Raw genomic sequence first — 17,500 nt, forward strand, 5'->3', positions numbered from 1 at the left:
TGGCGAAGCTTCTCTTTATGATGTAATTGACCTCCTCATGCCTGGCATACTTCCCTTCTGCTGTGTGACACACGAGACCATGAAGTCCGAATTGATCAGCTGTCGCCCTGCCGCAAATACACCTATGTTCGGTGAGGATGGGTGAACGAATAGGCAATCTGGACACCCACGATGCCTTGTACCTTCTCACAAAGTGCTTGAGTCTGCCCAGGATGACATATTTCCTAAGATGTGCACCTTCATATGATAACCCTATACTGCACGAATATGACAGTATTCTGAGGCAGATTTTTACGAAAGTACTTAACCTTACTCTAGAAGACGGGCAGTGGAACCAAGCTACACTTCCAGTCAGACTAGGAGGCATTGGTGTCCGCAAGTCATCACAGATTGCGTTACCTGCTTTTCTGTCCTCGTGTATTGCATCCAGAGAGCTTGTAGCAGCGATTCTCCCTGAACATCTTAGGGACAAGATTGGAGTCCAGGACCAAAAATTCATTGACGGAGCAATGATCTGGGATAATCTAACGGGCTCAGAAACCAGACCTGCTCCCCCCAACAACTACAAACAATCGCACTGGGATGGTCCAGTAGTGGAAAATATAGCCTCAACAATGCTTCAGAGTGTGTCAGGGAAGGATAGAGCCCGCCTGCTGGCAGTGAGAGCCCCTCATGCTGGGGACTTTCTGTTGGCTGTTCCCAACTCCAGCTTTGGCACACGCCTCGACCCACAGACCATCCGCATCGGTGTTGCCCTTCGACTTGCCGCCCCTATTCTCGCCGAACACAGGTGTATTTGTGGCAGTGAAGCAGCAGACCGATTCGGGTACCATGGTCTTGTGTGCCGTAAATCCGAGGGAAAGACTGCAAGACATGAGGAGGTTAATAACATTATCAAGAGGAGCCTCACAACAGCTGGATGCCCAGCAGTAAGGGAGCCACCCCAACTATGCAGATCTGATGGCAGCCAGAAGCGTCCAGATGGTATCACCCTTCAAGCCTGGACAGATGGGAAGCAGGTGGTGTGGGACTATACATGTGCATCTACCTTGGCTGATACCTATCTCCAATACACCAGGGAGGAAGGAGGGGCAGCTGCTAGCTTCAGGGAGTCCCAAAAGTCTAGGAAATGTGGAGAACTTGCCCATCATTATATATTTGTTCCCATAGGCTCAGAGACCCTTGGCTCATGGGGAAAGAGTGCATCTAAATTCCTTAAGGAGCTGGGAAAAAGACTCATCAGGGTAACTAGGGATCCCAGGGCAGCTAGTTTTCTGTTCCAGCGGCTCAGTGCGGCTGTTCAAAGGGGTAATGCCTGCTGTATTTTGGGCACATGCCCCAGCTCTGAGGAGCTGGATGAGATTTTCGCCTTATAATCGGTGATACACATGTAACAACATGTACCGTATATGCCACCTTTATATCAACAATGTATCTCTTAAATCTTCTGTACCATATTATGTAATAAAATATTCCTATTGGTAAAAAAATATATATACTAAAAGATGGGGTGGTAGGGGAAGTGGAATATTCAAACGGCTTCAGGAAGAAATCCAAATATTCTTCCTTGAAGCCTTTTTATGCACTTCTCCGAGGCTATGGGTCCCACAATTTACACCAGAGGTGGACCCCTTATATATATATATATATATATATATATATATATATATATATATATATATATATATATATATATATATATATATATATATATATATATATATATATATGTATATATATATGTATATATATATATATGTGTGTGTGTGTGTGTGTGTGTGTGTGTGTGTACTCACCTATTTGTACTCACCTATTTGTGGTTGCAGGGGTCGAGTCTTAGCTCCTGGCCCCGCCTCTTCACCGGTTGCTACTGGGCCCTCTCTATCCCCGCTCCATGAGCTTTATCAAACCTCGTCTTAAAACTGTGTATGGTTCCTGCCTCCACTACGTCATTTTCTAGGCTATTCCACTGCCTTACAACTCTATGACTGAAGAAATACTTCCTACTATCTCTCTGACTCATTTGTGTCTTCAACTTCCAATTGTGGCCTCTTGTTTCTGTGTCCCCTCCCTGGAACATCCTGTCTTTGTCCACCTTGTCTATTCCACGCAGTATTTTATATGTCGTTATCATGTCTCCCCTGACCCTCCTGTCCTCCAGTGTCGTCAGGCCGATTTCCCTTAATCTTTCTTCATAGGACATTCCCCTTAGCTCTGGAACTAACCTTGTCGCAAACCTTTGTACTTTCTCTAGTTTCTTGACGTGCTTTATCAAGTGCGGGTTCCAAACAGGTGCTGCATACTCCAGTATGGGCCTGACATACACGGTGTACAGTGTCTTGAATGATTCCTTACTAAGGTATCGGAATGCTGTTCTCAGGTTTGCCAGGCGCCCATATGCTGCAGCAGTTATCTGATTGATGTGTGCTTCCGGAGACATGCTCGGTGTTATACTCACCCCAAGATCTTTCTCCTTGAGTGAGGTTTGCAGTCTTTGGCCACCTAGCCTATACTCGGTCTGTGGTCTTCTGTGCCCTTCCCCTATCTTCATGACTTTGCATTTAGCAGGATTAAATTCGAGAAGCCATTTGCTGGACCAGGTGTCCAGTCTGTCCAGGTCTCTTTGAAGTCCTGCCTGGTCCTCATCAGATTTAATTCTCCTCATTAACTTCACATCATCTGCAAACAGGCACACTTCTGAGTCTAACCCTTCCGTCATGTCGTTCACATATACCAAAAATAGCACTGGTCCTAGGACCGACCCCTGTGTGTGTGTGTGTGTGTGTGTGTATGTGTGTGTGTGTATATATATATATGTGTGTGTGTGTGTGTGTGTGTGTGTGTGTGTGTGTATATATATATATATGTGTGTGTGTGTGTGTGTGTGTGTGTGTGTGTGTGTGTGTGTGTGTGTGTGTGTGTGTGTGTGTGTGTGTGTGTGTGTGTGTGTGTATGTGTGTGTACAAGCATTACCTCACAATACAGTCGCCTTTCAACTTAAAATTACTCCTCTTGTTTGAATATATCAAATTTCTTGAGCCTCTTGAAGGTTTTAATTAGATCTCACAGTATTCTTGGAGAGAACTGTATTCCTTTTTATGTGTGCTTCGCTCTAGTGTTTACTGCATAATTACCTAATTTTCTCAACAACGGCACTGCTTATTCTCCCCAGCTTCAGGATCAGCCCCGTATAAGAGAGTTGAGTTTCTTGTGATCACGAGCCGGAGTATCGAGCCTCTATCTCTCCCTGTACAGTATGATTCACACGGATTTAGTGCTCCGTGGGAAAGCAAAATGCAGCCATAACATTTCAGGTTTGTCATCTCCGATTCAATTTTTAAAATCATTTACTGGGTATTTAAAATACTGTCTGGCCATCGCGCTTGTCGGACTGCATATTATCGACATTTTTGGACATGGACCCACGAATTGTTTGCCATGTTATTCGACCTAATCGACTTATGTATACACAACATTTTACTCCCGCTTCGAAACTCGTTTCCATCGTCAAAAGTTCTGCTGAGCCTCGGGTTGGTAAACAGACTGATTGGAATGGCTAGGAGAGTGACCTTTTCCAAACATGTTCTACTGAGCCGTAACCAGCCCTTCAAACCTCAACGTGATTATAGGGCAGCAAGAGGCACTGTCATTATAGGGCAAGAAGAGGCTCTGTCGTTATAGGACAAGAAAAGACACCATTATTACAGTGCGACAAGATTCACAGTCACTATACTACAGCAAGAGGGATACGAGTGAAGTGAGAATTAATAAATTAAAGCAGTTATGGTAAGGTCAAAGTAACTAGTGGGAAAAAGGGGGGCTAGAGAGAGTTAATGAGAAGTGGGTCGAAGAGGTATGAGGTCGACTTCAGAATGCAGTGTTAGAGTGTGAGTATAGGAGGGTACGTGCCAAAGGGAAAAATAAGTAATTGATCGAATGATTAGGGAGGATGCGAAGAAAAAATTTGCACATGAGAGGTTTTATAAATATAGAAGTTATATACAGAGAGCGTATATCTCACATAAACACAAACACGCTCACAGTGTGGCTGCTGGAGGAATGAAAAACAGCGACAGTCGTCCCAGTATATGAGAATGGGGACAGACAGGTAGCATTTAACTACAGGTCGTGGCCACTGACATGCAGAGTAAGGTAATGAAGAAGAGTGGTGGAGCACCCTTAAAGGAGACAGCTAATAAGCAAAAAGCAGCACAGTTTTAGATATGATAAATCCTGGGACCAATATTATTTCGTGTGTACATTAACGATATAACAAAAGAAATGGAATAAAAGATATTCTTGTTCACTGAAGATGTGCAGCTCTAGAGAAGCTCCACAGGAGCTCAGACAGGTGAACACCACGACTGATTACTGACAGGTGAACACCAGGAAATATTACAGACAGAAGCACACCACGACTGATTACTGACAGGTGAACACCAGGAAATATTACAGACAGAAGCACACCACGACTGATTACTGACAGGTGAACACCAGGAAATATTACAGACAGAAGCACACCACGACTGATTACTGACAGGTGAACACCAGGAAATATTACAGACAGAAGCACACCACGACTGATTACTGACAGGTGAACACCAGGAAATATTACAGACAGAAGCACACCACGACTGATTACAGACAGGTGAACACCACGACTGATTACAGACAGGAGAACACCACGACTGATTACAGACAGGAGAACACCACGACTGATTACAGACAGGTGAACACCACGACTGATTACAGACAGGTGAACACCACGACTGATTACAGACAGGTGAACACCACGACTGATTACAGACAGGTGAACACCACGACTGATTACAGACAGGTGAACACCACGACTGATTACAGACAGGTGAACACCACGACTGATTACAGACAGGTGAACACCACGACTGATTACAGACAGGTGAACACCACGACTGATTACAGACAGGTGAACACCACGACTGATTACAGACAGGTGAACACCACGACTGATTACAGACAGGAGAACACCACGACTGATTACAGACAGGAGAACACCACGACTGATTACAGACAGGTGAACACCACGACTGATTACAGACAGGAGAACACCACGACTGATTACAGACAGGTGAACACCACGACTGATTACAGACAGGTGAACACCACGACTGATTACAGACAGGTGAACACCACGACTGATTACAGACAGGTGAACACCACGACTGATTACAGACAGGAGAACACCACGACTGATTACAGACAGGAGAACACCACGACTGATTACAGACAGGTGAACACCACGACTGATTACAGACAGGAGAACACCACGACTGATTACAGACAGGTGAACACCACGACTGATTACAGACAGGTGAACACCACGACTGATTACAGACAGGTGAACACCACGACTGATTACAGACAGGTGAACACCACGACTGATTACAGACAGGAGAACACCACGACTGATTACAGACAGGAGAACACCACGACTGATTACAGACAGGTGAACACCACGACTGATTACAGACAGGAGAACACCACGACTGATTACAGACAGGTGAACACCACGACTGATTACAGACAGGTGAACACCACGACTGATTACAGACAGGTGAACACCACGACTGATTACAGACAGGTGAACACCACGACTGATTACAGACAGGTGAACACCACGACTGATTACAGACAGGTGAACACCACGACTGATTACAGACAGGTGAACACCACGACTGATTACAGACAGGTGAACACCACGACTGATTACAGACAGGTGAACACCACGACTGATTACAGACAGGTGAACACCACGACTGATTACAGACAGGAGAACACCACGACTGATTACAGACAGGAGAACACCACGACTGATTACAGACAGGTGAACACCACGACTGATTACAGACAGGTGAACACCACGACTGATTACAGACAGGTGAACACCACGACTGATTACAGACAGGTGAACACCACGACTGATTACAGACAGGTGAACACCACGACTGATTACAGACAGGTGAACACCACGACTGATTACAGACAGGTGAACACCACGACTGATTACAGACAGGTGAACACCACGACTGATTACAGACAGGTGAACACCACGACTGATTACAGACAGGTGAACACCACGACTGATTACAGACAGGTGAACACCACGACTGATTACAGACAGGTGAACACCACGACTGATTACAGACAGGTGAACACCACGACTGATTACAGACAGGTGAACACCACGACTGATTACAGACAGGTGAACACCACGACTTATTACAGACAGGAGCACACCACGACTGATTACAGACAGGAGCACACCACGACTGATTACTGACAGGTGAACACCACGACTGATTACAGACAGGTGAACACCACGACTGATTACAGACAGGTGAACACCACGACTGATTACAGACAGGTGAACACCACGACTGATTACTGACAGGTGAACACCACGACTGATTACAGACAGGTGAACACCACGACTGATTACAGACAGGTGAACACCACGACTGATTACAGACAGGTGAACACCACGACTGATTACTGACAGGAGCACACCACGACTGATTACTGACAGGTGCACACCACGACTGATTACAGACAGGAGCACACCACGACTGATTACAGACAGGAGCACACCACGACTGATTACTGACAGGAGCACACCACGACTGATTACTGACAGGTGCACACCACGACTGATTACTGACAGGTGCACACCACGACTGATTACTGACAGGCGCACACCACGACTGATTACAGACAGGAGCACACCACGACTGATTACTGACAGGTGCACACCACGACTGATTACTGACAGGCGCACACCACGACTGATTACTGACAGGCGCACACCACGACTGATTACTGACAGGCGCACACCACGACTGATTACTGACAGGCGCACACCACGACTGATTACTGACAGGCGCACACCGCGACTGATTACTGACAGGTGCACACCACGACTGATTACTGACAGGCGCACACCACGACTGATTACTGACAGGCGCACACCACGACTGATTACTGACAGGCGCACACCACGACTGATTACTGACAGGCGCACACCGCGACTGATTACTGACAGGTGCACACCACGACTGATTACTGACAGGCGCACACCACGACTGATTACTGACAGGTGCACACCACGACTGATTACTGACAGGCGCACACCGCGACTGATTACTGACAGGCGCACACCGCGACTGATTACTGACAGGTGCACACCACGACTGATTACTGACAGGCGCACACCACGACTGATTACTGACAGGCGCACACCACGACTGATTACTGACAGGCGCACACCACGACTGATTACTGACAGGCGCACACCACGACTGATTACTGACAGGCGCACACCACGACTGATTACTGACAGGCGCACACCACGACTGATTACAGACAGGCGCACACCACGACTGATTACAGACAGGAGAACACCAGGAAATATTACAGACAGGCGCACACCACGACTGATTACAGACAGGCGCACACCACGACTGATTACAGACAGGTGAACACCAGGAAATATTACAGACAGGCGCACACCACGACTGATTACAGACAGGTGAACACCAGGAAATATTACAGACAGGCGCACACCACGACTGATTACAGACAGGTGAACACCAGGAAATATTACAGACAGGCGCACACCACGACTGATTACAGACAGGCGCACACCACGACTGATTACAGACAGGCGCACACCACGACTGATTACAGACAGGCGCACACCACGACTGATTACAGACAGGCGCACACCACGACTGATTACAGACAGGAGAACACCAGGAAATATTACAGACAGGCGCACACCACGACTGATTACTGACAGGCGCACACCACGACTGATTACTGACAGGAGAACACCAGGAAATATTACAGACAGGCGCACACCACGACTGATTACAGACAGGCGCACACCACGACTGATTACAGACAGGCGCACACCACGACTGATTACAGACAGGCGCACACCACGACTGATTACTGACAGGCGCACACCACGACTGATTACAGACAGGCGCACACCACGACTGATTACAGACAGGCGCACACCACGACTGATTACAGACAGGCGCACACCACGACTGATTACAGACAGGCGCACACCACGACTGATTACAGACAGGCGCACACCACGACTGATTACAGACAGGCGCACACCACGACTGATTACAGACAGGCGCACACCACGACTGATTACAGACAGGCGCACACCACGACTGATTACAGACAGGCGCACACCACGACTGATTACAGACAGGCGCACACCACGAATGATTACAGACAGGCGCACACCACGACTGATTACAGACAGGCGCACACCAGGAAATATTACAGACAGGATCACACCTGGGAAAATTACAGACAGGAGCACACCTGGGAAAATTACAGACAGGAGCACACCTGGGAAAATTACAGACAGGAGCACACCTGGGAAAATTACAGACAGGAGCACACCTAGGAAAATTACAGACAGGAGCACACCTGGGAAAATTACAGACAGGAGCACACCTGGAAATATTACAGACAGGAGCACACCTGGAAAGATTACAGACAGGAGCACGCCAGGAAACATTACAGACAGGAGCACACCAGGAAATATTATAGACAGGAGCACACCAGGAAATATTACAGACAGGAGAACACCAGGAAATATTACAGACAGGATCACACCTGGGAAAATTACAGACAGGAGCACACCTGGAAATATTACAGACAGGAGCACACCTGGAAAGATTACAGACAGGATCACACCTGGGAAAATTACAGACAGGAGCACACCTGGGAAAATTACAGACAGGAGCACAACTGGGAAAATTACAGACAGGATCACACCTGGAAAGATTACAGACAGGAGCACACCTGGAAAGATTACAGACAGGATCACACCTGGAAAGATTACAGACAGGATCACACCTGGGAAAATTACAGACAGGAGCACACCTGGGAAAATTACAGACAGGAGCACACCTGGGAAAATTACAGACAGGAGCACACCTGGGAAAATTACAGACAGGAGCACACCTGGAAATATTACAGACAGGAGCACACCTGGAAAGATTACAGACAGGAGCACACCAGGAAACATTACAGACAGGAGCACACCAGGAAATATTACAGACAGGAGCACACCAGGAAATATTACAGACAGGAGCACACCAGGAAATATTACAGACAGGAGCACACCAGGAAATATTACAGACAGGAGCACACCAGGAAATATTACAGACAGGAGCACACCAGGAAATATTACAGACAGGAGCACACCAGGAAATATTACAGACAGGAGCACACCAGGAAATATTATAGACAGGAGCACACCAGGAAATATTACAGACAGGAGCACACCAGGAAATATTACAGACAGGAGCACACCAGGAAATATTACAGACAGGAACACACCAGGAAATATTACAGACAGGAACACACCAGGAAATATTACAGGACTGATCATGACAAGCTGGAGGATTAGTCTGTCAAGTGGTTACAACAATTTAACCTCAGCAATATGTAAAGCTATACAAATCGGGGACGGGACAAGACAACCAGAATCAATCTACAGTTTCGGGCGACAAAGGCTGCAAACTTCCCTGAAAGAGAAGAACCTCGGGGCGAGCACAGTTCTGAGAATTTCACCTGTCATACTTGAACTGAATAACTGCCACAGCAAACATGAGACTGGCAAATTTAATGTTAGCTTTCAGGAACGTTAATGAGGAGCTGTCCATGGTACTATAAACGCCATATGGCAGGCCCATCTTGGAGTACACACCGCCAGTATGGAACCCGTACCTAATAAAGCATATCAAGAAGCCTAAAAAAGTGTAAGGGTTTACAACGAGACTGGTCCCAGGGCAAAGGGGTATAAGCTATGAGGAAAAAAAATGGGGCTAAACTCGATGATATTAGAGGAAAGGAGGACAAAGGGTGACATGACTACGACTTGAAAAAAATCTGGATGAGGAAATCACAGGGAACAAGGCTTCTCTGGAGTTTACCTGGAGTTTACCTGGAGAGAGTTCCGGGGGTCAACGCCCCCGCGGCCCGGTCTGTGACCAGGCCTCCTGGTGGATCAGAGCCTGATCAACCAGCCTGTTACTGATGGCTGCACGCAAACCAACGTACGAGCCACAGCCCGGCTGGTCAGAAACCGACTTTAGGTGCTTGTCCAGTGCCTGCTTGAAGACTGCCAGGGGTCTGTTGGTAATCCCCCTTATGTATGCTGGGAGGCAGTTGAACAGTCTCGGGCCCCTGACACTTATTGTATAGTCTCTTAACGTGCTAGTGACACCCCTGCTTTTCATTGGGGGGATGTTGCATCGTCTGCCAAGTCTTTTGCTTTCGTAGTGAGTGATTTTCGTATGCAAGTTCGGTACTAGTCCCTCAAGGATTTTCCAGGTGTATATAATCATGTATCTCTCCCGCCTGCGTTCCAGGGAATACAGGTTCAGGAACCTCAAGCGCTCCCAGTAATTTAGGTGTTTTATCTCCGTTATGCGCGCCGTGAAGGTTCTCTGTACATTTTCTAGGTCAGCAATTTCACCTGCCTTGAAAGGTGCTGTTAGTGTGCAGCAATATTCCAGCCTAGATAAAACAAGTGACCTGAAGAGTGTCATCATGGGCTTGGCATCCCTAGTTTTGAAGGTTCTCATTATCCATCCTGTCATTTTTCTAGCAGATGTGATTGATACAATGATATGGTCCTTGAAGGTGAGATCCTCCGACATGATCACTCCCAGGTCTTTGACGTTGGTGTTTCGCTCTATTTCGTGGCCAGAATTTGTTTTGTACTCTGATGAAGATTTAATTTCCTCGTGTTTACCATATCTGAGTAATTGAAATTTCTCATCGTTGAACTTCATATTGTTTTCTGCAGCCCACTGAAAGATTTGGTTGATGTCCGCCTGGAGCCTTGCAGTGTCTGCAATGGAAGACACTGTCATGCAGATTCGGGTGTCATCTGCAAAGGAAGACACGATACTGTGGCTGACATCCTTGTCTATGTCAGATATGAGGATGAGGAACAAGATGGGAGCGAGTACTGTGCATTGTGGAACAGAGCTTTTCACCGTAGCTGCCTCGGACTTTACTCTGTTGACGACTACTCTCTGTGTTCTGTTAGTGAGGAAATTATAGATTCATCAACCGACTTTTCCCGTTATTCCTTTAGCACGCATTTTGTGCGCTGTTACGCTATGGTCACACTTGTCGAAGGCTTTTGCAAAGTCTGTATATATTACATCTGCATTCTTTTTGTTTTCTAGTGCATTTAGGACCTAGTCATAGTGATCCAATAGTTCTAAACCCATGTTGCCCTGGGTAGTGTAACTGATGGGTTTCTAGATGGGCGGTGATCTTGCTTCTTATGACCCTTTCAAAGATTTTTTATGATATGGGATGTTAGTGCTATCGGTTTGTAGTTCTTTGCTATTGCTTTACTGCTCCCTTCGTGGAGTGGGGCTATGTCTGTTGTTTTTAGTACCTGTGGGACGACCCCCGTGTCCATGCTCCCTCTCCATATGATGGTAAAAGCTCGTGATAGGGGCTTCTTGCGTTCTTGATGAACACGGAGTTCCATGAGTCTGGCCCTGGGGCAGAGTGCATGGGCATGTCATTTATCGCCTGTTCGAAGTCATTTGGCGTCAGGATAACATCAGATAGGCTTGTGTTAACCAAATTCTGTGGCTCTCTCATAAAAAATTCATTTTGGTCTTCGACTCTCAGTCTGGTTAGCGGCTTGCTAAAAACTGAGTCATATTGGGACTTGAGTAGCTCACTCATTTCCTTGTTGTCATCTGTGTAGGACCCATCTTGTTTAAGTAGGGGCCCAATACTGGACGTTGTTCTCGACTTAGGAGAAGAGCCGGTAATCAGGAATCTGGATGTAAACAATAACACACATGAGTCACATGGATGTTAAATAATATTTGTTGATAATAATTGAGTGATAATAATTGAGTGGACAGGAAGTGGAAATACCAAGACAGCGAAGTAGTAGATGCAGGATCCATGCGAAGTTTTAAGAATGCTGGAGGTACGACACAGTAGCGGCCAGTGGAGAGGAAGGGCCAGGAGCAGAAAATCAACCCCTCTAACCAGGAATAGATGAGTACAAGTGAGTATACACACACGCGCTCGCGCGCGCGCGTGCACAAACACAAATGGTGAATGAAGATCGATCCTAATTGCCTCAATAGTTATTGCACTGCACTCATAAACTGCTTTGAAGAGCTGTGCTTGTGTGTGTGTGTGTGTGTGTGTGTGTGTGTGTGTGTGTGTGTGTGTGTGTGTGTGTGTGTGTGTGTGTGTGTGTATGTGTGTGTGTGCGTGTGTATTTATATCATAGCCAATCCTTACGGTACAAGAGTAAGGTTCCCGCAGCATTGCTCTGGTTCAGTTCCCTCACCTTCCCAGTCACTGTAAGACTGAAGGCATTTCCACCATCCCTGTCGCCCCTCCATCATCCCACTCACTAACAGCCACACTATCGTACCTACTCCTGAAACTCTGAAATCTAATTCCATCATTTCCTTATCATGATTGTTAGATGTCATAACTACTATCAGACTGAATCATTATCATCATCATTATCATCATCATCATCATTATCATCATCATCTTTTTCTTCTTCTTCTTCTTCTTCTTCTTCTTCTTCTTCTTCTTCTTCTTCGTTATCTTTATCTTAATAATAATAATAATAATAATTAAAATAAAAATATATTTATTATTATTATTGTAAATCTCATTATATGAATGGGGAAGCGCTAAACCCTTGAGGATCGTACAGCCCCGTGGGAATAGGAGGGGTAGAGGGGGGTGAATAATAAGGCAGAAGAGGGTAGCTCTAGCACCTCGTATCAAGAGCCCCTAACGCCATGAATCCCCCCCTCACAACTCCTTCCCTTGAAAAAGGGTTTCTGTCTTTACCTCCCTTCCCCCTCCCCCCTTCCTTTCCCCCCTCCCCCTTACCTTCCCCCCTCCCCCGTTCCTTTCACCTTCCCCCTTCATCCACCCTCCCCCTTCCCTTCCCCTCCCCCCTTCCCCTTCCCCTTCCTCTTCCCTTTCCCTTCCCTCCTTCCCTTCCCCCTCCCCCTTCACTTCCCCCTCCCCCTTCCCTTCCTCCTCCCACCTTCCTTTCTCCTCTCCCCTTCCCTTCCTCTCCCCCTTCCCTTCCCCCTCCCCCTCCCCCTCCCCCTTCCCTTCCCCTCCCTCTTCCCTTCCCCCTCCCCCCTTCCCTTCCCCCCATCCCCCTTCTCGCTCCCTTTAAAAAACATTTGTTTGTGTCTGCACTATCTAGTTCTTCAGGTCCTGGGTTGGCTTGTTAAGTCCTGTGGACTGGTGCTACTACCGGTGGCTTGGCCGGTGAGCCGTATCACTCCGACTCTTAAAGCTGTGCAAGGAGTCTGTCTGCCTCACGCCGGGTCTCGGTTTTTGTGCCCTTGTTACCTGGCCCTCGCATCGCCGTGTGCCCTAACTGCCCTATCAATTTCTTCTCGAGTATCTTGCATGTCGTAACAGTGTCTCTTTTGGGTTTCCTCTTCTTTTTCTGCTTTGTCTCGTCCAGTTTCTTCAGTTTACTTTTGTATCGCTAGTTTCTCAACTCTTGGACCAGTTTGATTGCAAATCTTCGAACCTTTTTCACTGTTGTTGGTCAAGGATGGGCGAGGGTTCAACCAGGGTGATGCGTACTCTAAGATGGAGTTAAAATATATTGTGTACAGTCATGGAAAATTGTTTAATCAGACTCCTGGAAGCTGTTCTGAGACCGACCAGCCTTATATATATAAATATATATATATATATATATATATATATATATATATATATATATATATATATATATAAGAAATCATCATTTCTTCATGAAATAATAATTATAGCAAATGACTTCTATAATTAAGAAAAAATGTAACTTTTTATATCAGTAGAAAGCAAACAATAGGGAACGGTGGCGGCTCGACTCTCCGTCCTCTAAATGCGGTTTCTCAGACAAAAATATTATCATTTTTATATTCATGGGTAAATTCTAAACCCGGTGGCGTTGTGTTCATACGGAACCCGGTGATATGGGACGAAGACTATCAAGTTTACTCCGAGGAATAGAGAGAGACTTGCAACTCATTAACATACAGGAAGTAAAAAATGAGATATCATTGTGCTCTGTTCTCGGGCCGTAAGTAAAAGCACACACACAGGCGGGGCCAGGAGCTTGGACTCGACCCCTGCAACTTCAACTAGGTGAGTATACACACACACACACACACATACATGAACAGTTCAAGACATTTAGGAAATATTTCACCAGGCGTGAGAGGACTGATGAAACCCCATCGTGGGGAAATGTTTTCTCAGCAAATGTCTTAATCTATAATAGAAACACAGTTTCGTATAGAAGATACCTTTGTAAAGAGAAGAACTTACACAGTTAATCACAAGTAACCCTTATGACGACGTTCCGAGAGTGACACTCGGAAGATAAGGTAAAAGGGAAGTAATCTTCGCGCTGGAAGACTAACGAATCAAGATTAAATTACCTCGGCAAGGCTCACTCTTGTAACAGCGTCCCTCTGGAGGGTGTCAGCAGGTCTCAGCTGAGGGAGAGCTTTTCTAGGTATGAAGGCAGTACTGAAAACGTGAACGTTGTAGTAGTAGTAGTAGTAGTAATAGTAGTAGCAGTATTAGTAATAGTAGTAGTAGTAGCAGCAGGAGTAGTAGTAGTAGTACCAGCACCAGTAATAGTAGTAGTAGCAGCAGTAATAGTGGTAGCAGCAGTAGTAATAGTAGTAGCAGCAGTACGTAGTAATATGTAGCAGTGGCAATAGTCGCAGAAGCAGTGAAGATATCAACACAAACAATAATTTTACCTACGTCAGTGTCTCTCTGATGTTTTATACAGTGGTGGGGAAACATTGTATACAGTGGGGTTGTGGCCTTGTCTCACCTAGGGTTGGAAGCAGCAGGAGGAGCCGACTCAGCGCTGTGGAGTGGTCGCTCATCTCTCTTCCTGGGAGAAAGAAAGTTTAAGCTGAATTACCAGTTAGATTAAAAATTGTCACTGAAGGGTGAGAGATGAAGGCAAGTGAAAGGGATGTTCGGAGGAATAAAAGGGGGTGTGGGGGAAGGGGTAAGAGAAGTAAGGGAGGTAAGGGAGGAGAGAGATAATAATATATGAAGATAGGGGAGAAAATTAGTAAAAAAGTGAGATATAGAGAATTATTTTCACATACAGAGAGAGAGAGAGAGAGAGAGAGAGAGAGACATAGATTACGAGTCATGAAAAGATTTAAAAGCAAATACTCAAATATTCGAGTAATCAAAACCTGTAGTCAAAGAAATCAATGTCTGCCAGATGACTCAAGCTTCCCCCTGTACCCATTACTCTGTGCCCTGTACTTGTATCCAGTACCCTGTAACCCTGTATACTTGTATCCAGTTCCCTGTAACCCTGTATACTTGTATCCAGTACCCTGTAACCCTGTATACTTGTGTCCAGTACCCTGTAACCCTGTATACTTGTATCCAGTACCCTGTAACCCTGTATACTTGTATCCAGTACCCTGTAACCCTGTATACTTGTGTCCAGTACCCTGTAACCCTGTATACTTGTATCCAGTACCCTGTAACCCTGTATACTTGTATCCAGTACCCTGTAACCCTGTATACTTGTATCCAGCACAGTGTAACCCTGTATACTTGTGTCCAGTACCCTGTAACCCTGTATACTTGTATCCAGTACCCTGTAACCCTGTATACTTGTATCCAGTACCCTGTAACTCTGTATACTTGTGTCCAGTACCCTGTAACCCTGTATACTTGTATCCAGTACCCTGTAACCCTGTATACTTGTATCCAGTACCCTGTAACCCTGTATACTTGTATACAGTACCCTGTAACCCTGTATACTTGTATCCAGTACCCTGTAACCCTGTATACTTGTATCCAGTACCCTGTAACCCTGTATACTTGTATCCAGTACCCTGTAACCCTGTATACTTGTATCCAGTACCCTGTAACCCTGTATACTTGTATCCAGTACCCTGTAACCCCGTATACTTGTATCCAGTACCCTGTAACCCTGTATACTTGTATCCAGTACCCTGTAACCCCGTATACTTGTATCCAGTACCCTGTAACCCTGTATACTTGTATCCAGTACCCTGTAACCCTGTATACTTGTGTCCAGTACCCTGTAACCCTGTATACTTGTATCCAGTACCCTGTAACCCTGTATACTTGTATCCAGTACCCTGTAACCCTGTATACTTGTATACAGTACCCTGTAACCCTGTATACTTGTATCCAGTACCCTGTAACCCTGTATACTTGTATCCAGTACCCTGTAACCCTGTATACTTGTATCCAGTACCCTGTAACCCTGTATACTTGTATCCAGTACCCTGTAACCCTGTATACTTGTATCCAGTACCCTGTAACCCCGTATACTTGTATCCAGTACCCTGTAACCCTGTATACTTGTATCCAGTACCCTGTAACCCTGTATACTTGTATCCAGTACCCTGTAACCCTGTATACTTGTATCCAGTACCCTGTAACCCTGTATACTTGTGTCCAGTACCCTGTAACCCTGTATACTTGTATCCAGTACCCTGTAACCCTGTATACTTGTATCCAGTACCCTGTAACCCTGTATACTTGTATCCAGTACCCTGTAACCCTGTATACTTGTATCCAGTACCCTGTAACCCTGTATACTTGTATCCAGTACCCTGTAACCCTGTATACTTGTATCCAGTACCCTGTAACCCTGTATACTTGTATCCAGTACCCTGTAACCCTGTATACTTGTATCCAGTACCCTGTAACCCTGTATACTTGTATCCACTACCCTGTAACCCTGTATACTTGTATCCAGTACCCTGTAACCCTGTATACTTGTATCCAGTACCCTGTAACCCTGTATACTTGTATCCACTACCCTGTAACCCTGTATACTTGTATCCAGTACCCTGTAACCCTGTATACTTGTATCCAGTACCCTGTAACCCTGTATACTTGTATCCAGTACCCTGTAACCCTGTATACTTGTATCCAGTACCCTGTAACCCTGTATACTTGTATTCAGTACCCTGTAACCCTGTATACTTGTATCCAGTACCATGTAACCCTGTATACTTGTGTCCAGTACCCTGTAACCCTGTATACTTGTATCCAGTACCCTGTAACCCTGTATACTTGTATCCAGTACCCTGTAACCCTGTATACTTGTATCCAGTACCCTGTAACCCTGTATACTTGTATCCAGTACCCTGTAACCCTGTATACTTGTATCCAGTACCCTGTAACCCTGTATACTTGTATCCAGTACCCTGTAACCCTGTATACTTGTATCCAGTACCCTGTAACCCTGTATACTTGTATCCACTACCCTGTAACCCTGTATACTTGTATCCAGTACCCTGTAACCCTGTATACTTGTATCCAGTACCCTGTAACCCTGTATACTTGTATCCAGTACCCTGTAACCCTGTATACT

The 17,500-nt window shown here is 45.7% G+C and overlaps 1 protein-coding gene across 1 annotated transcript in view; it reads right to left on the minus strand.

The window, feature by feature from the left end:
* Nucleotides 1-17,500, minus strand: part of LOC128700502 (uncharacterized) — a 164,370-nt gene that overhangs the window by 64,933 nt on the left and 81,937 nt on the right. The window contains exon 2 of the mRNA XM_070086927.1: nt 14,948-15,010. Coding sequence (XP_069943028.1) covers nt 14,948-15,002 — 55 coding nt within the window. The 5' untranslated portion in view covers nt 15,003-15,010. The remainder of the gene's footprint in view (nt 1-14,947; nt 15,011-17,500) is intronic.

The sequence above is a fragment of the Cherax quadricarinatus genome, chromosome 20 (genome assembly GCF_038502225.1).
Source record: "Cherax quadricarinatus isolate ZL_2023a chromosome 20, ASM3850222v1, whole genome shotgun sequence".
NCBI lineage: Eukaryota > Metazoa > Arthropoda > Malacostraca > Decapoda > Parastacidae > Cherax > Cherax quadricarinatus.